We start from the raw sequence: 21567 nt of genomic DNA, 5'->3' as shown, positions 1-21567 counted from the left end.
ATCAAGCTGAATACATGAAGAAATGGTCTGAGTTTATATTATGTGAATAAGTAACTAAAGTGTTTTCAAAATATAAATCAAAGAAAATTATGTGGGTCTGTTTATGAACAAAATGCATACATGAATTGATCATCAGTATGAAGGCTTTCCTCCAGCCACCGTAGGTTTGAGCTTTGTCCACTTTGCCTTTCTTTAGCGTGCAATATCAGGTAGCTCTCAGACACGAGACATCACTTGATATTTTCTTTAAAAACAATGTGGACAGCAGCCGGTGACACTGATAGGTCTGAAAATGCTTTTGAATAAAGGATTCACATTTCACTGTCAAGATGCTGCAGCACCTGCCAGATACAAAGAGACAGAGGGTAGTGAAACTGAGCCAAGACTCAGAGGGGCCACTAGTGCTGTGAGGACCAGTGTGTGTCCATGTGTGAGAGTGTGTGTCATGGGTAGAAACAGATGGTGACAGAACAAACTTGAGGCAGACATGAGAGTGAAAAGTTTCTGTAATGTGCCCCTGAACCTCAGAGGGATTCAGATCTGTGTTCCTCTGCACTTTCAGTTTTTCAGTAAAAACATTTCACAGTTCGGTACTAAAATGTTTTCTGTGTCATTAGGTTATTTGCCATGTTGTAGCATCTTTGTGGAAGGATGACTTACAGTATTTAGTCCCCTTTTAGTCATCCAGTTTGTTAGTTTCCAACATGCTAACTCCAGTTTTTAACTAGCTGTGACTGTGGCAAAAATACACAGAACCTTGCAAAAGTATTCATAACCTTCAAATTTTGTCATATTTTGGCACTTTACAACCACAAACTTTAGTGCATTTTAATAGTATTTTAGGAGATAAATACAACTCAAAATAGAGTATAAAAATCACGGTTAATGGTTTTGTCAGTTCTTGGTTTTCAACATATTTTACAAATGGAAATCTAAACAAAATGTAGCATGCATTTGTGTTTACCACCTAATTACCTAATATTGAAAGACCACTACAGACGATGATTTTCAGACTTATATTGCATGCTGAGATTTCACATGAAGTCATATGGAGATACAGTTCTATTTTCTAAAGGAGAAAACATTTTTGCAGCTTCATTTTTTTCCTTTTGGGTCTGATTTAATCCTCATTAATATCAGCATTTTTCTTGGGTGCTGTCATCTTGAATCCCAACTGATGCCACCTATATTTCAAAGTGAATTTACTGCAACAAAGGGCTGTTAGGATCTCATTGTATTAACCCTTTACCCACAAAGCCTCAAAATATGAGTGAATATATGAATTCACTCATATTTTATGAAATGAAAGCTCAAAAAGGATTTTTCTTTTTTTACCTATAAAAACCAAAACCAATCAAATGTCAGTTTATAACAAAATAAAGAGTTGGGTCTCACATGTTTTCAGATCTCTATCTGAAAAAAAAAACAAAACAAAAAAAAAACAACTTTGAAAAGGTTTGTGCACTTTTCCTTACACTTCACCAATTTGCATTACTTCTGTGATGGTTTGTCATATGAAATGTTATCGAAAATACACTGAAGATTATGGTAGCACTTTTGTTAAATGTAAAGTAATAATTACATGGTTAGTATGGTCACAAAAGCCGGTCAAACCAAATCTCCCTTACAGTATTTACAAACTCTGCTGCATTTACTCTTCTTCTGACACATGTCAGTGCTAAATAATTCAGTTAGGAGAAAGTGCTTGCACTGAGTTGAGGTGCTCAGGCATACCTTTGGCTGTATGTATCTACATTATCTCGCATCTTCACAACACCCACAAATGCACGCACAAACAGAAACAAAGACATTAGCGCTGTGCAGCACTTCCTTCTGTTAATGTAATTTTGTGTGCATCTCTGCAGCCTCAGCGTACAGCAGCAGCCCCAGCTGGAGGTTTTACTTTGTCAGTTTGTACCGACCAAAAGTCTGCAGAGGTCTGGCATAGGTTCACGCTTTAATCTGCTGGGAAGACATTTGTTATGCAAATTGCGAACCGTGTACTGGAGACTACAGTGAAAAAAGGCTGACAAATACTTTCTTTTTAATACGACAATATTTGCCAAAAAATAACAAGAACTATTAATCAGTGTTTTGCAGCAGGGATCTTGGCTTACTGCAAAATAAATCTATTTTATAATGGAAAGTTGATTATTTGGAAAATGTATAACAAGAATCTTGCAAATGTAGCAATTTATATATTTCTACAATTGAAAGCGCTTGGAACACAAAGAATAGCCTTCTCAATATGAACATATCTTGTATAAGAAACCAAGTGTGGTTTTTCTTTTCTGTTCTTTCGGTATACCTGAGAGGGGTATAGATATAGGTGCTTTTTAACTTACAACCAAGAGTTAACTCATTACAGGGAACATTGTGCTGGGGCAGAAGGCACCGATTCAGCAAACTAAAATACTGCAGTTCCTTGTAGAAATTTACCCCGTGGCATAGGATGTTGTGACCTGCTGGAGAAAGTCAAACTACCACAACTAGTCTCAGATGAGCATGAATATGTAAAATATCTGATACAAACTAATGATGAACCATTTCTAAATACTGAAACTTTGTGATACTTCTATTAACAGAGATTACGTTTTGCACGCTATTTTCTGTCAAAATTATAACTAATGTTGCCTTTGAGGAAATTGTCCTACCTGTGGTGACTTCCTGCACCAGGATGGGGATCTGGCTGGAAAGCGTGAGGCCATGGGAGTTGAGGTCCGGGTCCTTTTGGATCTGAACATTGAATCGGAACGGGTAATTTCTCTGATCGGAGCTACCGGACTCTCCTGTTTTCCCATCCACTGCAGCACGATCTCTGCAAAGCATCAGGAGGACATCTTACCATGTCGTTGGAGGTTCTATGTGAAATTATTGTGATTTTGTTTTCCAAAACTTAAGTGAAACAAGAGTACATGGATTTCAAAAATTAAATTACTAATGTTTGCAGCATTTCTTGTTCTAAAACTTGCAGAGGTCAAGCAGCATGAAGCAGGTTGTCTCTGCCGTGTGAGCAGCTATGCCTGTAAGGATTTGTTTTTTTCTGTGTATTCATTTAGGTTCCTGTGTCTATTGAGTCTCCCGGACTCAATAGACACGAGACTGTCCTGTCTACCCCTTGATTGTTCTCAGCTTTGTCTCATTTCCCTGATTACTCTCTGTGTATTTAATCCCACCTGTGGTCCTTGTCTGGTTGTCTTGTCAAGCTGTCTGGTCTTATGTCTGTTCTGCCGTCAGTTGTTTGTTGATACCAGTTGCTACCAGTATTTGAGCTCTTAGCCTTCTGCTCATTCTGTGCTGCCTGGACTTTGTATTTTTCACCATTAAATCATCATTCTCACTCAACAACCTTGGTTCATCGCATCTTCCTCAACATCTCATACTGCAAATCATGACAACGCCTCCAATATCTGTTACCAATACAGATGTTAGTTTTTAAGTTCTGACAACAAGCACCCCTATTAACCTCATGGTCACAGTAATTACTGAAGTGATTTTCTGATTTTTGAGTTCTTAGACTAGAAGAAAGGATCCATATCATTCCATCTTAATTAAACTCAGAGCTTCAGAAGGCAGCTGTGTTGACTTCATTTTCTTTTTCAAATTTATGAAGAAATTTTATCTTGAAAAGAACAGTCTTAGCTGTTAAATGTTTAAGTCTTTCAATATATTTCATTTAGACTTTTTTTCTCGGTCACATATTTCATTGCAAAACTCTAATTTGATTGATTTTGAAGTTGTTTTGATTTTGTTTGAGAACACCAAGGACAAAATTCAGATGATTCAAGGTCTTGATGTTAAACAGGTCGGTTTCCACATCAGAAGACAGTCAAGTCAGATAAATTTGATTATCTAACAACTGCATCTAAATAAAAACAAAGCAGAAGCCTACCTGCTCAGAGAGTGAGACCTGCTGCCCAAATCTCTGGACCGTCTCAGCCATCGTCCCACCACCTGTTCCACTCGGCTGGTTCTGCGGGACGGGGAGCGACTCCTGTCCTGAGACTCCATTTACCTGTCATTAAAGGAAAATGTATATATATCATTACAATATTTAAAAGAGATGTATTTTAATGCAACTTAAATTTAATTTAGAGCATAACAATGAACAGGGCAAGAAATCTACATCTTGCCCTATTCATTGATATGCCCTGTCCTGTACGATACTACTATAGCGTAAACAAACAGTAGTATTGGGTGTTTTGGCCCAACAAAAGACACGGATGATGCACAAATCAGGTAAACAAAGTCCAGAAATGCTCTTTTCCACTGACAGCAATGTTAGTCCTGAATTAGCAAATGCAGGCTGTTAAACAGAATGGTTCTGTGACGAGAGTAAACATGCTTTGTGTCTGCAAAATGCACACTGTGGCACTTCCTGTGCTGAAGAGAAAAGATAACACCTCTGAATGGACAGGACAGAAAACTGCCAAAGATTTGACAAAGTTCATTTGCAGTTTCTGCAAATTGTTCTATAAAATGGACATGAGCTGAAAAAAAGTACGATGTAACATTTACTGAAAGCAGAAATCCAACCTAAGTAGCTCACATATTTCAGACATTTCAGTTGCAATGCTTTTGTTTCCTACATGTGTATTAATGTAAGAAAGTCGAGAGTAAGAGCAGGGATGTTTGGCTAAGCTTCCAATGTTTTAACAACACCTACGGTGTAAGCACCACCATCCTACAAAAACAGCACTAGACAGACATAAAACAATTTTAATACATTAAATACATTTTAAAAGCTAAAACTGAATAAATCTTCTTCTTTTGCTTTTTTGGACAATGCTGTCATATGAGCCGATATTGTTTGGTGAGGTTCAAAGATCCTTTGTGACATTTTTGGATTTTACGTGGGTAGAGGCCAACAATGACATCAGTTTTGGCACTGTGTAGCCTAATGGTCTCTTAGCCTGATTTATGAACCACCTGATGCAATATTGCCCACAAGCCTCAATAGCAATCAATAAAAATAGTTCATCATTTTAAGTAATGACTCACTTCCCTTTAAATGAGTCCCTGTTGTGTCGCTGTGAAGCACGTAGTTGTCACAAATGAGAACGTTGAAAGGCTGTGGTGGTTGGTGGGAAGGACATAATGGGCTATTTTGGTGTCTACAGGGTTTGGTTAATGGTGCATCGAGGAGCTGGGCAACATTTTAGATAGTGACATATCAGCTTACAAGAAAACATGCTTATTAAAGATGTACAGACTGTGATAACTGACTGACCAGCTATTTTCACAGATGGGAATATTCTACATTTGTCTTCAACAGAAAATACTCAAAGTTATAAAAGGTTTTGCCATGACATCTCAATTAAGGTTTTCTGTTTTGTAATAAGTTATTTATACCTAACTTATCTTAGTGTAAAGTTAGTTAGTTTTAGCCAACATAATGTTGTTACACTAAAAATGTTACATTGGCCAACAGTAGCTATGTTTCCATCCCATTGTCATGCAAATTTTGAGGGAGCATTTTAAATGTTGCAAAAAAGAAAATGTAAAAAAGTTTTGTTTCCATCTACTGGTTTGGAGCAAACCAACCCGCTACGCAAGGCGCAATTTTACCATGTGTTACTGTCGGACAAGTTGTAATTCTTCTGTCACGACAACTAATATTGACAATATTACACAAAGACCAGAGAAAGGACAGCAAAGCAACACTTCATCAATCATGTGAGGTCGATGATTCCTATGTTCGAACCTATTAGCCAAATGTGTTTCCATCTCCCTTTTCTATCTCTTTTTTTGTTTTTGGAAAAGCCAAAGTGAAAATGTTTTTGCAAAACTGAGGACGTTATTTCAAATTTCATTTTACTATTACCATCAACCTTTTCAAATGCCCATAAAAAGATTGACGGAAACATGGCTAATGTTAGTGTAGCTGTTCCAGAATTCCTTTAGATCGAGTTTTGATGTGTCATTGTTTTCAAGATCTTTTAGCCCACTTCATGCAGCCTTACATGTTCTATTTAAGATTTCCTGATTATGCACAAACTGATTTAAACACCTTATACAATGTTGGTTTTAGGTTAGTAATTGAAAAAGAAAGCATAATTTCATTTTTTTCAAAGATCTGTGTTCTGTGGCCTACAGGCCAAGTAATGGCAGTTTATTTCTCTTTACTGATGAACATCTGAAGCTTATAGCCACATTCAGCCTAGGACTCTGTTTCCTGATACCCAAGATCCCTTTAACATCATCGTGACTCCACCAGGCTGTAGCTGAGAAACAGATTCACTCACAGTGAATAATTAAAAATAGAATAATTAAATAGCAAAATAAATTACTGAAGCCATTATTTATTTAAAAAAAACAACAACGAGACGTCCTTTTAAATTACATTTAAACCAAAATACAAGGCAGATATGTGTACAGTGGTCAGACTTCAGAGATAGACAGAAAGAAAGACAAACAGGAAGGAAGGAACAATGGATGGATGATGGATGATTGACAGATGGACGGACGGATGGAAAAGTCCAGATTTCAAATATGCTTAAATCAAGTTCCAGACTTGTGTAGACTGAATTAACATAATAATTCATTGCTGACTAAACACTGAACACAAGAATAAAGAGATGAATGATGGGATGAATGAGAGGCAGCGGCAGTAATGCTATACTGAGAAACAGCATTGGGGTCGATTAAATGAATGAGTGAATGATCTCAGCAGGTCTGATGTGTCCCTCAGTGAGCAGCTACAGGAAGGAATCTCCCTCCAGACAGAAGCTGAACATTAGCACCGTCCATTACAGGAATTAAATTGCTGACAGAAGAAAAGGGGAAGAAAAGCAGAAATAAAGAGCAAATAGGTGAGAAAAACAGCCAACTAAGGGAGGTGATGACAGACGACAAGTGTGATAAAAGTTGAGAAAGGCGGAGGCGTGTTGAGTGACGCAGGCAGACAGCAGTGTCTCCTGGGGGATGTTTGATTATAAGCACATTATCCATCCATCTGGCACATACCCCTCTCCTGATCCTCTCTGACGTTCCTTTCCTCATATTAGCCCTTTAATACTTCCTTTAACCCATCTCGTTCTTCATATTCACTTGCTCCTTTCAAGCACTTCTCATATTGCATTAACACAATGCAAAGTGTGACTTTTTTAGAGCCATGATATTCATGCTACCTTACTACTAGATGGAAGGCTGCCAAAATCATAGATACAATCTCTTCAATTACACTCTTCCTCTGAGGTTACTTTCTACGAAATCAGATACTCAAGAACAGATTGATTTGAAGCCAAATGTCTGCACTTTTCAGTCAATAAAAATATTGGGACAAAGTGCTCCTTTACAACCTGCCCCCTTTATAAGCGCGTTTCCTTCCAGAATGGCTTTGATTGAGTACACAGATGAAGTCCAAGCCCAGCAAATCAAATCAGCCACAGCAGCATTGCAGTTCCTGTTCTGCAACGGCAGCATTCACGATTAGGGATCAGAGAGGAAATGTCAGCTTATTCTCTGAACAGGTGTAATAATAGCATCGGAGGAAACCTTACACTTAATCCCTGACATTTTCAGAAGGATTCTTGTCGAATCAGGAAATAAATGCGAGATTAATCACTGCTTGGTAAAAATGTAGATATATCACAGCTATATTATTAGGTCTGCACACTCAACACAGCCACTTCTAAATCAAGACCAGTGCTAGCCTAAACCTTGTTCAGATTGACAACAAAGCAAACCCTTTGCTGTGGCAGAACCAAGAACTTCACTTGTGACTGGCTGGACTGTGGAGACAAATTGCCGTTTTGAATCTTGATTAATAATTAAGAGTTATGTTTAGTCCTTATTGAAAACAGAAGAATAAAAACACCGAGCTTCATCATAGGAAACAAACCAGATTACCATAGGAAAAAAAAGCACAGTGTCTCTTATTCTCATGCTGTTTGTTTTATTACCACTCATCAAACAGCGGAGGTAGATCAATGCATAAATAAAGCTTCAGTCACAATTGATGTTTGCATCTGAATTTATTGACATAGCTTGCAGCTTTGTTCTTTTTATATTACTAGCTGGTGTCTGTAAATTCTGCCTGACCGAGCCTGTGTCTGTCTCTACAGTTAGCAGTGGTGCCTATAATGACCAATCAGAGGTCAGAATTCCCAAACATAAAAATGAATTTACAAATTAGGCTGGCAGCATTAAGACATTGTTACAAACACATGGATGATACAGAGTGGAATCTGAATACAACAGAGTCACAAGAAAACAAGTAAGAGTAAAAAGTTAATAGCTGTTTAGCATCTTGGGAAATGTATTGTTTGTTTTTATTTTCCTGCGTGTAGGACCACATGATATAATTATAGCAGCATTGTTTTTTCTCTCTCTGTGTCTGAGCTAAATGAAACTGTACTTGTAGTGTTAATAATTATTGGATTTTTTTTTCTTTGCTATTTTAGCTGCTTTTTCTCAAGAGGTCCTTTGTTGTTCAGGCTGCAGTTGTCAGGTTACAACTGCAGCCTGCAGGGCAGATTAAGAAATCAGTCTGAATCTGTCCTGCCTAAGTAAAGAAAACAAATAAATACAAAGTTTTCTACCCCTACCATCCAGTTGCATAACATTATTTTAACTTCTCTTTCCACCACTACGTGTGTAGCATTAGCTTGGGCCAACGGACGTGTTGTGGGTAAAGTAACAGCAGATAAAGCTTGAGTGGTTTCCTACTCCTGTAAAATATAGATTGATTATTTAAAGAAAATGGAGACTATTTTCAATACATAATATAGAAAAAAAAACCATATATTAAAACTTAGAAAAAAGAATGACCAGCCTTCTCACAGAGAGAAATGGTCTACCATGCGCTTCTGGGTGGATAGTGTAACGTTTTCTTAAAGGGAGGAAAGTAAAAATCGGCATGTCTGATTGTCGTGATTGTAACACGTTGCAGTTGCAATCAGTTGAGTGTGTATGAGGCAATAAACAAAACAAAAATGCTGTATATAATCTGAGTGGACTCAAGCTGCCTGTCTGTGATGTTATGTAGCAGGTTTCCAGTGGGGAGACTGATTAAGAAAGGTTTCCCAGTCCAGACAGGATAGATCCTAAAACTTCATTTATAAGAATCCTCTAAATGTACAACACTTCTGTTTGTTGGTGATCTATATTTGCTTTTCCCTTTAATAAAGCATTGTTTAAAAAGGATGATTTTTAATACCTAATACGAATATTGCAGTGTGGAAGCAGAGCCTGCCATACAACTGCTGCAGGAAAGAGTCATCTCAGGGAGAAAGGTTGGCTTTTTGTTTATTGCTGAGACAGGAGCTGGGCAGTATAACAACTGCTGCAGAAAAAAACACACACACGCTCACAGTTGACTAATGGGGCTGCAGCAGCACTTGCAGTTTATTTTCCACTATAAACACTTTTTTTGTGTACATCTAGAGTTACAATGAGATTAATATGTTCCTTTTGTCGTATAATCTCTTTATCTATATTTAATCACATAATTTTAATGTGAGCTCTTGAGTAAAGGAGCTGTTAGTCAGATTTTTTTCTAATCCATATCTTTCTTATTCATGTCTTTATAAAGCAGCACCCAGAGAGAGAAATGTGGATAAATACAAATGATTAAACAGTGAAAGTTCATTAAGTTTTAATTTAGACTAAAATTTTTCAACTTTCAGACACTGCATAGATTTAAAAATACACAATTTAAGAACAAATGTGGTTGCAAAACATCAGAAGAAGCAATTAATGCAACTGGATGGAAAGTTACAGTTGGGAGATAACTTTGGTCGATGCTGGGTGAACAAGTGAATGAAATGTTTTCCAACCTCGAAGCTCAAAAAGAGACTCAGAGTTGTTGTGTTTCAGGTGATTTCCGACACCAATCAATATACAGACTTGCAAAGACAAAGAAGAATTTAAGGGAATCGAATAACAAAATGAATCAGTTTTAAAAACACAATTTCCACCCAGTGTTCTATTTACATGTCACTAAAAGACATGAAGGATAAAGTTTAAAAGACAAAACATGACTTTTCAACTGGGCTGCATGTTTGCACTGTTGCCTTGCAGCATAAGGTCTTGGATGACTATGAGTTTGTATGTTCTCCCCATTAATGCATGAGTTTTTACCAGATGATGTCATTTCATCTCATAGTCAGAAATGTGCATGTAAGGTTAAGTGGGTTGACCTTAGGAGTGAATGTATGGGTTCATGTTTGTTTGTCCAGTCACATCAGTCAGCAGAGGTACCAACCCTAAAAGGAAAAATATGTCAACCAGCATGGGCTGTTCTACCGCTTTCTGTGATGCGTTCATGGGCCTACGAAAACATGGAAATGCTCTCTTGATTAACATATGCTCTAATGTGATTGATATGCTCCTCAGAGTTTTTGGCAGCAATGTGACTCCATAAACGCTTGCCAACGCCGCCCCCTGCCTCTTGAAAAGTGGGCATAGGCGATGGATGGATAAATGAACTTTCTACAGCTTGGAAAAGTGAAACATAGTGATAATCTAGTTTATTTATTTTGTGAATTCAACATCCTGGTATAGTGAGACACAGATTACGTCCAACTTTTGCATAACACACTGAGACATGCAAGGCGCAGGCAAATGGGATTAGAGAGTGAGTCTGGAGCCTGTGGCAGGGAGTTTGTGCGTCACTCCTGCTGAGCCAGATTAAACTGAGCTTCAGTCCAACCCTACAAGACAAACTGCAAAGCTGCAACTCAATCTCCCCGTTTGTCTCATTTTCACTTTTATCCCTCACTTTTCTGATCCTCTAATGTCATCACCTTTATTTTCTGTAAACGTACTCATCACACGTGCAAACAAATCTGCCTGAAATAGCAGTCACCTGCTCGCCGCCCCCTCTCCCAGGGCTCCCTGAAGGCGCTGGTTGCAGTCACGCTCCACGTTCGGTTCGTCCATCATCTGGCAGAAGGGGACCCGGATGACGTATCTTCATCTCCTGGGGATATGCACAACATAATAAGGACAAGACAAGGGAGGCTTTAGACAAATGTAGAGTACCGTGGCAACACACAGTGCCTGCAAAAGTATCTACACCCATTTCACATGTTGTCATACACATAAACATCAATTTACGTTGCATAAATTGCATGTGACAAAGTAGTGCTTAACTGTGACATGTAAGGAAAAGGATCATGTTTTTTTTCCAATTTTCTTTTACATGGATGGGTCTGAAAAGTGAGGATTGCATTGGTGTGACACTGAATAAATACAAATTTACCCAGCTCTCTTCAGATGTCACCTAATTAGTAATTTTGTGGAACTTAATCCAGCTGTCCTGAGAAGGTTAAAGAGGTTTGCTAAAGAACATTAGCGGGCTTAAATTTAAATCATATGGCATAACTCCAAAACTACTAACAGATGGGAATGACACCAAACTGACCGTCTTACCAAAAAACAGGTCATTATTCAGAGAAGCCTCCAAGAGGCCCATGCAACTCTACAAAAGCTGCAGTGTTTCACAGTTCCAGAGGGAGAGTCTGTCAACATATTTATCATTAGTTGTGCATGCAACTTATCTGGGCTTTACGGAAGAGTCGCAAGAAGAAAGCTACAGAGTAAAGAAAAACCATAAACTGTTTATTCTTAGTTTACAAAGGCCATGCAGGCGACACAGCAAAAATATGGCAAAAGTTGTTCAAATGAAACTTTGTCACCAATATGCAAAGATGTGAGAGAGAAAGCTACAACCCTGAGCACATTGTTTCTACAGTGAATCATGCTGGTGCCTGAATCGTGCTGAGGTGTTGCTGCTCTACAGCAAGTAAAGGGAAACCTTTGATGGGAAGCAGCATGCAGTCCAGTCCTGGAAGAAAACCTGCCAGGAGCTGCAAAAGACTTGAGATTGAAGTAGGACAAAAACCTCTAATCATACAGCCAAAACTACAATAAAATGGTTAGATCAAAGTCTTTTGTTAGAATGGCTTAATCAAAGTCTACCATCCATCCATCCATCCATTTTCTGTTCACCCTTGTCCCTAGTGGGGTTGGGAGGGTTGCTGGTGCCTATCTCCAGCTACGTTCTGGACGAGAGGCGGGGTTCACCCTGGACAGGTCGCCAGTCTGTCGCAGGGCAACACAAAGACATACAGGACAAACAACCATACACACACACACACTCACCCCTAGGGAGAATTTAGATAGACCAATTAACCTAACAGTCATGTTTTTGGACTGTGGGAGGAAGCCGGAGTACCCGGAGAGAACCCACGCATGCACAGGGAGAACATGCAAACTCCAAGCAGAAAGACCCCAGGCCGGGAATCAAACCCAGGACCTTCTTGCTGCAAGGCAACAGTGCTACCAACTGTGCCACTGTGCAGCCCAATCAAAGTCTACATTTAGTACAATTTAGAATCTGTGGCAACACATGAAAGCTGATGTTTGAAGACATTCTCTGTCCAACTTGATGACATGATGAATTTGACAAGGTTGAATATAAAAAGTTACATGCAGGTGAACTCTGTGTTATTATAGCTATGATTATGATCTAGTTTTCTGTTCAAGAATAAAGGGGACAGGCTAAATATGTGCCAAACATTTACATTTTTGTTTGGTAAACATTTTGAAATCCATCAGCTTCCTTTTACTTCACAACTATGTACTCCTTTTAGTTACAGTTTTTCAGTTAAAATCCCAATAAAACACTTTTTTATTCTAAGGTGACAAAATGTGAAAATATTAAAAGCAATGCAAATGTTTGCATTTATTTACATCTATTTAACATTCTAATCTTTTCTTCTGAAAGAGGTTGAAGGACGGGAAGTGAACATTAAAAGCTCCACTGTTCAGCAAACAAAATTAAACAATTCAGTAATTTTCACAGGCAGGAAAAGGAAACATTCAGTGTGAAAAAGTGCACTAAGTTAACAAGGCAAGGATGAGAAGAAAGCCGCTTGAGAGGCAGAGTGCAAAATGATATTTCATAAAGAAGCAGAAATGTGAAAAGGAAGACAACGCAGGAAAAAGTGGGGAGAAAAGTGAAGGATGGGGGAATAAAAGCGTCAAAAAATATAGTGGGACTCCATCACAGCGGGATAGGCCGGGCTGAGCTGTTTGTGGAGTCCCACTTCCCCCTGCTCTGCTCTAAACACCATGCATTATTAACGAGCCCCTTACAAAGCCCTGGGAAAAGAGATGCTGGGAACTCTTCTTTATCCCCTCTCTCCCTTCTCCGCCTTCATCCACTCAGTTACCCTCACCTCAGTACTCCTTTCTTTAAGAACTCATCTTACCCTCTTGTTCAAAGTTAATCATTTGATATATGTTCAGGCACTTGAGCTGCCAACAAGGCAGCTTTTTATTGTGTATATCAAACAGCTTAAATGCCTCAAAGATGGATAAATTCATCTGTTTCCTGAGAAATGAACAAACAGCATGAATCTCTTTCTGATGTACAGTAACAGATAAAAATAAGTTAAATAACTTTTCTTATTTTTTTTTTTGCTGCATTTGATGATGTGTGTGCAACATTGTGTTTTATGTCCGGAGTGAGAGTATCTTTTTATCATCCCGGTTAGCGGCTGGAGTTTGTGTGCGTTAGTCAGTGTGCTGCTCACATCAATAATGTATGCAGATAATGCAACCGTTTCGCTGTACCAACAACTAACAGGCATACCGATGCACACAGATGGGGACACGGAGGGGGAGAGAGAGAGGAGACACATGAGGCAGCAAAAAAATGGAAAGATGAGATGGGGAAATGTGAAAAATACAATGCGTGATGAGAAAATGGTTTAAAGTCTACAATGTGAGGCAAATTATAATACAATTCAGATTTTACTTGGATTTCACCAAACTTAATTAGTTTTTTTTTTGTTTTATCACATACCGCATTTCCATATGATTGCAAGAGTCCCACACAAATGAACTCAAACAATATAAAAGTCACTCATGTGCAACAGAATGCAGCTGAAACCAAATATTTACACACATTGTGTATAAAAAGACACAAAGGCTTTGTGTTTAACATTAAACTATTTTCTGTTTTAGGTCAGTTAGGATGACCTAAATTATTTTAAGGAGGATTGTTGGGGCTCATGTCGACCCCACAGGATGGCGCCCTGGGCGGCTGCCCAAATCAGGAACCGCCACTGTTTATTCCACCATGTTGACCAGGCTTCACTTAGAAACGATAGTATATTCTAATATAACCTTCCTGGAAAAAATAAAGGACTGTAAAGAAAACATCTGAGCTTCACTATGGCCTTTTTACTGATTGATCAGATCATTTAAGGGCTGGAAGCTCACAGAACAAGATGAATGAAACCAGAATAAATGCAATGCAGTCATTAAAGTTACCAAAATGATGGAAATCAATTGTGATACCTCATTTCTTTAACAGGACCTGGCATGAGATTAAAACAGGACACCCTCTTTGGTGGAAGGGGATTTCTGCTTTTCAAATGGATTTGGTTGTGAATAACTCTTGAAATGAGGACAAACGCAGTGATAACACAGTGAGATGTAACGGAAGTGACTAAATTGAAAAGACTTTAGTCGTATGTAAATTTGTAGGTGATATAAATATTTAAGCTTCGTGCCCTCCCGACCCCACTAGGGGACAAGGGTGTTAGAAAATGGATGGATGGATGGATGGATGGATGGATGGATGGAAGTGGCAGTTTTATTTACTTTATTTATGTTGTACAAGTGGACAACAAAAGTCATCTCAGGGCACATGCCGCAAACAACACACAGGTCTACCCCTAACCTCTGACTGCACCTTGACTATGTTCATCTTTAGAGGTAGCAATCCGATTAGGAGATCACCGTTTAGACAGACATACAAGCACACAAACAAACACACATAATCCATGTCACCTAATGACATTTACTGGTGGAAGACTCCACTAAATACTGCCTCAGACAGCTCGCTGTCATCTGAAGATGTGAATGCATGCGTGTCCCTCAAGTTCCACATTTGAGGGAGAATCAACAAGAATCAGGAGAAAAACAGAACAATCTACAAAACTATGCCACAAAAACAGCATTTTTTTTTTTTTTTTTTACAGTTTTTAACAAAAAATATACAGAAAAAAAAAATTAGCTCTGGATTTCGGCTAGTGCTCATCTGCCAACCAAACACAGTAGAATACATAATGTCAACAAATATCTAATACTCTGTTTGTATCAGTATGTTTGTCCTAACCTTGCTGAAAGATATAGATTTTTTTTAAAACTAGTGCACAAAAACTGAGCTATTTAATTCACCAGACTGATTATTTTGGATATTTTGCCGACACTTGACCATCACATATGATTCAAAATGCTTGTACTGCTGTAACATTTTTACATTCATGCTATAACTACAGACTTCAAAGTGTTTTATTGGGGTTTTACTTGGTAAGTAGGCACACTGTAGGACATACTGTAAATGTGAAATGAAAAGAAAGTGTATTTTTTTTCCATTATGCAAACTATAAAAACTACTGTATGCTTTTGTATTCAGCCCCACTACCTGGTGGAAGTAATAATTGCTGCAAATATATTTTGAAATGTTTTGGGGAATCAGCTCTTTACACCTAGAGACTGAAATTATTGCTACTTGCTCAGTCAGGATAGACATAAACTTTCAAGTTTCTGGTTTACTCTAATATGTGAATCTGTGTAGTCTGAGCTATTCCATTGTACCTCCAGCTGTTTGCTGACTATTTAGTTTACTTAATCAAAAAAATTTAGGAAAAAGATTCTGGGTTCACTTTAAAGGTCACATCCATATAGACTTTTAATCTGTAAAAATGTCTGCATATTCAGAAACATTATAAATCCATTATAAATTCAGTCACAGCCTTTTCATTTTAGCAGTGCTGCAAACTGTTTTCTTATTTATTCAACTCACAAATGGCTCTGTAAACTACTTCCAGTCGTCATTCTAAAGGTTTTCCTAGCAAAAAACCCTCTGACTTTTTCATGAATAGCTGTGTAGATTCACAAACATGTAGGCAATTAGACTGGCTCTTTTAACTCAAGTCCATTAATGACGCTGATTTCTTTTTATAACGTCCCATTTGATCTTTCCAGCACTTAACTGTTCTTGGTTCGATACACACTGTGAACTGCATGTTTATTCTTGTATCAGCCTCACAGAGGCGAATGAAAGGTTCGTCTCCAGGCATGGTCACAAGTAGTCATATTCAATAAATTAGAATTATACATCCCAATATAGCCTGGCTGCCAGATTTGGAAATAACAAGCAAGTTTTTAAACATAGATTTTTTTTAAGGCATCCCAAAAGGTCAAATTTCAAAACAAGGTTTTCTTCATGCAGTCATGTGAAAATAGATGCTCCTGTAAAAGTCTGTGTGTTCTAACATATTCAGCCATACAGATATTTAACAGCCATTTCAGCAGTTGGTGTGCTCTAGACTGTTGCAGAGAGCGTGAACACCATGGTGAGATCAAAAGAGTTGTCTGAGGATTGGAGCAGGTTATGAGCCTGGAAAGAGATTTAAAGAAGTCTTTAAAGAATATGAATTTATCCATTTCACTGTATGGAAAACAAATCTACAAGTGAAGGACATCCAAAGCAACTGCAAATATGCCTAGGTCAGGTAATCCAACCTCAGTATCAGAATGCAGGTTGGTGTTAATTTGGAGTTTTGACCTCTGATTGGATGGAGGACTTGAACGGACCACCTAGGACTCACCTGAGGAGCCGGACTCAGTTTGCAGAGCCTGGTAATGCGGAGGGAACAGAATCTTGCTAATCCATATTAGCTAATTCATATTAGCAAGATTAAGAATAGGTCATACATATTCTGGATCAAATAGCAACTTGTGTACCAAGCAATGTCTGTTTGAAGAGCATATTAGACTGGGGATCCAGTAAATGTGGGCGCAAATATTTTATGTGCTTTCTCTGGGAAAGTAGCTTTCCTCTGCAATTCCGCTCAAATACAATCTCACTTACAATACAGTCTGGGAAGGACGTCATTCAGTCTGTATAGGCCATGTTTCCAAATACTGAATTAACATTAAGAGCCGCCTTGTTCGGATCACAGTGGAGGTTGGATGCTTGAAGCTTCGTAGCATCAAACTGGTGCATTACACGTCACAGGCAACCGTTAGCAATTGGGTAAAATTTAAAACATCAGCAGAATCCACTCCTCCAGGAAGCAATAGTTTCTCAATAGCCAAGAGCCCAGACCCTCTGTACAAAGCAAAGTGTAGTACAGGGGGCTGGTTTTTATCAGGCGAGTGGAAAACAGGATTAAATTTGGACAACCTAATAACCCCTTTCTCTGATACAAACTTTTGAGACAATAAATAAAAACTTGTTTCACATTTGCAGGGACTCTGCCAACTTATTTGTCCAAGATTGTAATAGTCTGCCTATCTAAATACATGGTATGTATTTATAGTAGCTGAAAGATAACTCCTCCATAGCTGTGATTTTTGTTTCACCGGTTTAGATCAAACACAGTTTGTACATATGTGTCAGAGTTCATAACAAAGACTCACCTGAAAAAATTATATTAAAAAGAGGATTTCCAGTCATCAAGCCATGTGTTTGGCAGATATACCATTTGTTTTAACAAGTAACTGAACACTTTTTCCATATAACAGTGAATATTTTTATTAGGTTTTTACACAGCTAAGCTGTTCAGATTCCCTCTAATTCCAATTAATATCCTGATTTGTCCTACTGATGTAAAATCAGAAGTTTCCATTCAGTCACAAATGATGTATAGTTTGTTTTTAAACATTTATCAGTGAAAAGTACTTCAGGAACTATACTTGCTACTGTCAGAGAACCCTTTAATCAGGTACTGCAGACGGAAGTCAAACTTGGCTAAAAATGTTGACTTAATAAGAGATTAGGGTCAACCTAAAATCTTTTGGACCTCATTATAGAAGGTTCTCTTCAGATTCATTGTGTTTGTCTAACAAGCTGTGTGAAAGATCAGATATTACGATAAAATGTTGAAAAAGATTTCACAAAGTAAAGCTTTCAGATCTAATTTGTACAAACAAAATTATAGGGCGATCTCAATACATTGCAGAACTGATCTGGGGAAGTTGTTGCTACTTTTAATGCACAGTCTAATGCTACGAGTCCCACAGCTTTTTAATACAGTAGCAGACATAAACTTAACCATGAACAACAACACGCTGCCAAAAGAGAGATAAAATATGCAAAAATGCCTTTTCATCATGTGTAAGCACAAGAACGCTTGTGCACAGAGAAACAAAGAGTCTGACGTGCACACATCCAGTTGTTTCTCAGTATTAAACTTGACAAATAAGAAGCATCAAAAATGTAGCCCAACCTAAAAATAACATCATAAATGAGTAAAGCCGAGCGGGGAGGGCCGTCAGAACGCAGCCATGCAGCCTCGCTCTTCTTCTGTTTCAGCTCTTGAGTGTCAGGACTCAGTTTTCATTAACATCCCTGCACAAAGCACAGGGTGATAATACCTCCTCTGAGGTTGGGACATACAGTCAGTGTATAGATGGAGTCGAGCTATTCATGCAGAGCACGAGATCACGTTTCTTATCATAACACAGTGGAAACAACACAGTGTATTCCAGCATGATGGAGCAGAAAATGTGATCATAAGATGCATGTGCTTGTAGATGTGTGTGTGAGCACGCACATTGATGCATTAGTAAAACGCATTTCACACAGAGTATGTACTATGAATCTGTTCATCAATTCTTTAGCAGTGGTTGAACACAGTGAAATGACTGGCTCGCTTGCTGCGAGAGCCGCCAGTGTTAGTCTGAGAGTCTTTGTATCTAATGACTGATGTACAGTTGATCTACCCTCATGACAACTTTTAGTGTTTTCCATACAGATAGATCAATTGGGCATAACATCATGACCCTTGACTAGTGAATAACACTGATTAAGTTAGCATTGCGTTCTTACGATTGTTAGAAAATGAATAAAGATATTGACGAGGGCCCAGTTGTGATCGCTAACAGGACAGGATGCTCACATGCCATTTGTTTATAGGCTTGTTTGCACCATTCTATGTTAAATCTAATAAAAATGGATGTTGAAATCCAGTTTAATTATTCCCTACTTTATTGTCCATTTTTTAATTATCTCCTTGCGAGTTGAATTGTGAGGGGAAAAAAATTTACTGATACACCCATGATGTTGTATGATGCACAGTGGTTCCTCTAGCTAGTTTGATTTGATTAGATGATTATTGAGAAATAAGCTGATTTGATCATGTTTTCTTTACATGGTAGGTGTGTTTTATCCCTTAAGACAAGCTGGGTATTGCCACCTCAGAAAGACAAAGTAGTGAGTGTTCTTGTTTTGCTAGAGTTGACAGGACTAAATAACAGCTACTGTCTTTGGAGTGCATCCATGGAATTTATAGCATCACCTGCTTTTAAGGTTTCTTTGTGTCCTCGCTGGTTTAAGGTACATCAGAAATCTGGAGGAGCTATAGTACATGAGGGCTAATAGTAAGTTTTTACCTAGATTTGGTTAAGGAGTGAGTAGTTTTGCCCATTTGCTTTTGAGTGTCTAATTTATCCCTTAAGACAAGCTGGGTATTGCCACCTCAGAAAGACAAAGTAGTGAGTGTTCTTGTTTTGCTAGAGTTGACAGGACTAAATAACTAAATAACAGCAGCTGTCTTTGGAGGGTGGGTGGATAAATTCAAAATATTGATAATATCGATATGAAGTCGGTGTCAGATACTAGGGAGGTGAAATACAACTTCAGTACTTTAGTTTCAAATTCTCTCTTGAAATTTGACTTTATTCTCATTTTGTAGTTTTTCCAACTCCACCTCAAAAAATACATCTGTTTTCAGTGGATCTAAAATTAGAATTTTTTCACTTTTATTTAGGAAAATGCACTCAAATGTGACTATATGATTAGACTGAATTGGCATAAATTGATATCATTTAATTAGGACCCCTGTATGTACTTTATGTAAATTAATATGTATTGGACTTATTATGTCAAGAAAAGTGTCTCAAGATATTTGTTGCACATATAAACTGAACTGAATAGTTTGATCGGTCAGAGTTCCTGAGTATAAAAAGGCAACATAGCACTTTTTGGTTACCCATCATTGCTTATTTGACTGAGGTAAGTTTATTAAAGAGTGGCAGCTCTCACCTGCTGCACTGGCTCTCATGGAGGAGTAGGGGTAGGGAAACTTAAGATAATTTATTTATTAGCTCTGTATAAAAGGTTTATGGATGCTTTGTCATTTAATGCACATGTACATCTCACAATAAACACCTAATTATCACATTTGTGATATGCAGAACAACATCTACTGTTTATCCTTGCAGGTTCACAGGGCAACACAGACACAAGCCCAAGCACGCAAACACAAGGACTATTGCTGATGTTTTTGGACTGTGGGAGAAGGCTGGAGTACTCGGAGAGAACCCACGCATGTCAACTCCATACAGAGAGACTCCAGGATGGGACTCGAACCCAGGACCTTCTTGCTGCAAGGCAACATTGCCATCACCTGAACCACTGTGCAACCCGGCAAAACAACGGTGGAAGCTTATTGGGAACTTAAATGTAATCTTTTCTCTTAATTTTTATTCTCTCCCTATTTTTTTTTTTTTTGTCATTTCCCTTACGGAGATGCACTGACAGGAAAGCAACACAATTGCGATCAGTTATAATCTATTTTAGGCACTTTCTGTCTTGCGGTTAGTGGGTCCAGTTGGCTGTACAACAACAAGGGTTGAAGACCTTACCGAGTAGCGGCTGTTCCCGTCCTATAATCCTCTCCTGAGCGCAGGGCGGGCCGTCCCGACCGTCCCTAGTAACGGTGGAGAACTTGGAGAAGCGCCGCAAAAGAGCCGCACCTTCCTCAGACAGCAAAGAAGCCAGTTAATCCATATCACCTGGGGGTTTCAGAGCGCCACATCCTCCTGCAGAAATCAGAGGGAGCGTTCGGTAGTCCATACGTAGGTCCTGAAGCAGGTGATGCGAAGGGACGGGGTGCTTAAGCATCGATAATCTTCTCAATCAACAATCCCATCTCTCTCCGTCGCTCTCTCTGTCTCCTTCTCTCTCTCTCCTTTTCTCCCCCAAGTTCTCTCTCTCTCTCTCTCTCTGGCACTGTTCTCTCCATGTCTCTTCTCCATCTCTCTGTCAAACAAAACCCCAGTTAAAGTTTGCATTAAAACGACACAAGCCGAAAACAAATGTTGGAGTCGGCGTTGAATATATAAGGTATATTCAAAGTCGAAGTTATAAATAGGCATACCGTTTAATATATAATTTTTAAACTGAGTTTAATGACGCAACCTGATTAGCTCACACGAAATAACATAATGGCACGTTTCATTGACTGAAAATAGGTATTTGTCGCCCCCTGCTGGCGATAGTTCTTCACTACTACGCACCGGAAGTTGTTTATTTCCGGATTCATTCAAGGCTAGAAGAAGTTAGTTGAACTCAAAATTATTCAAATCCCTGGCAGATTTGGATTTTAAAGCAATTTCTAATAAGATAATCAAAAATTTTAAGAAAGTATCAGACTTGAAAATGACTAATCTATTTGTATCTGCACTTTAATAAAAAGGTATGTTGAATCTTATTTATTAAAAAGAAAACAAAAACAAAACCACACTTTTAAACGA

At 38.4% G+C, this 21567-nt stretch overlaps 1 protein-coding gene across 2 annotated transcripts in view; it reads right to left on the bottom strand.

Moving 5' to 3' along the window:
• frmpd1a (FERM and PDZ domain containing 1a) overlaps nucleotides 1-21021 on the bottom strand; it is a 38253-nt gene extending 17232 nt beyond the window's left edge. For both annotated transcript variants that reach the window (XM_032564162.1, XM_032564163.1), the window contains exons 1-4: nucleotides 20677-21021; nucleotides 10811-10924; nucleotides 3893-4015; nucleotides 2655-2818 (exon numbers count right to left, since the gene is read on the bottom strand). In XM_032564162.1, coding sequence (XP_032420053.1) covers nucleotides 2655-2818; nucleotides 3893-4011 — 283 coding nt within the window. In that variant the 5' untranslated portion in view covers nucleotides 4012-4015; nucleotides 10811-10924; nucleotides 20677-21021. The remainder of the gene's footprint in view (nucleotides 1-2654; nucleotides 2819-3892; nucleotides 4016-10810; nucleotides 10925-20676) is intronic.
• Nucleotides 21022-21567: the final 546 nt, after the last annotated feature.

The sequence above is a fragment of the Xiphophorus hellerii genome, chromosome 5, assembly GCF_003331165.1.
Source record: "Xiphophorus hellerii strain 12219 chromosome 5, Xiphophorus_hellerii-4.1, whole genome shotgun sequence".
NCBI lineage: Eukaryota > Metazoa > Chordata > Actinopteri > Cyprinodontiformes > Poeciliidae > Xiphophorus > Xiphophorus hellerii.
Note: the sequence above shows the minus strand (reverse complement) of the source record. Positions and strands in the feature narration are given on the sequence as shown.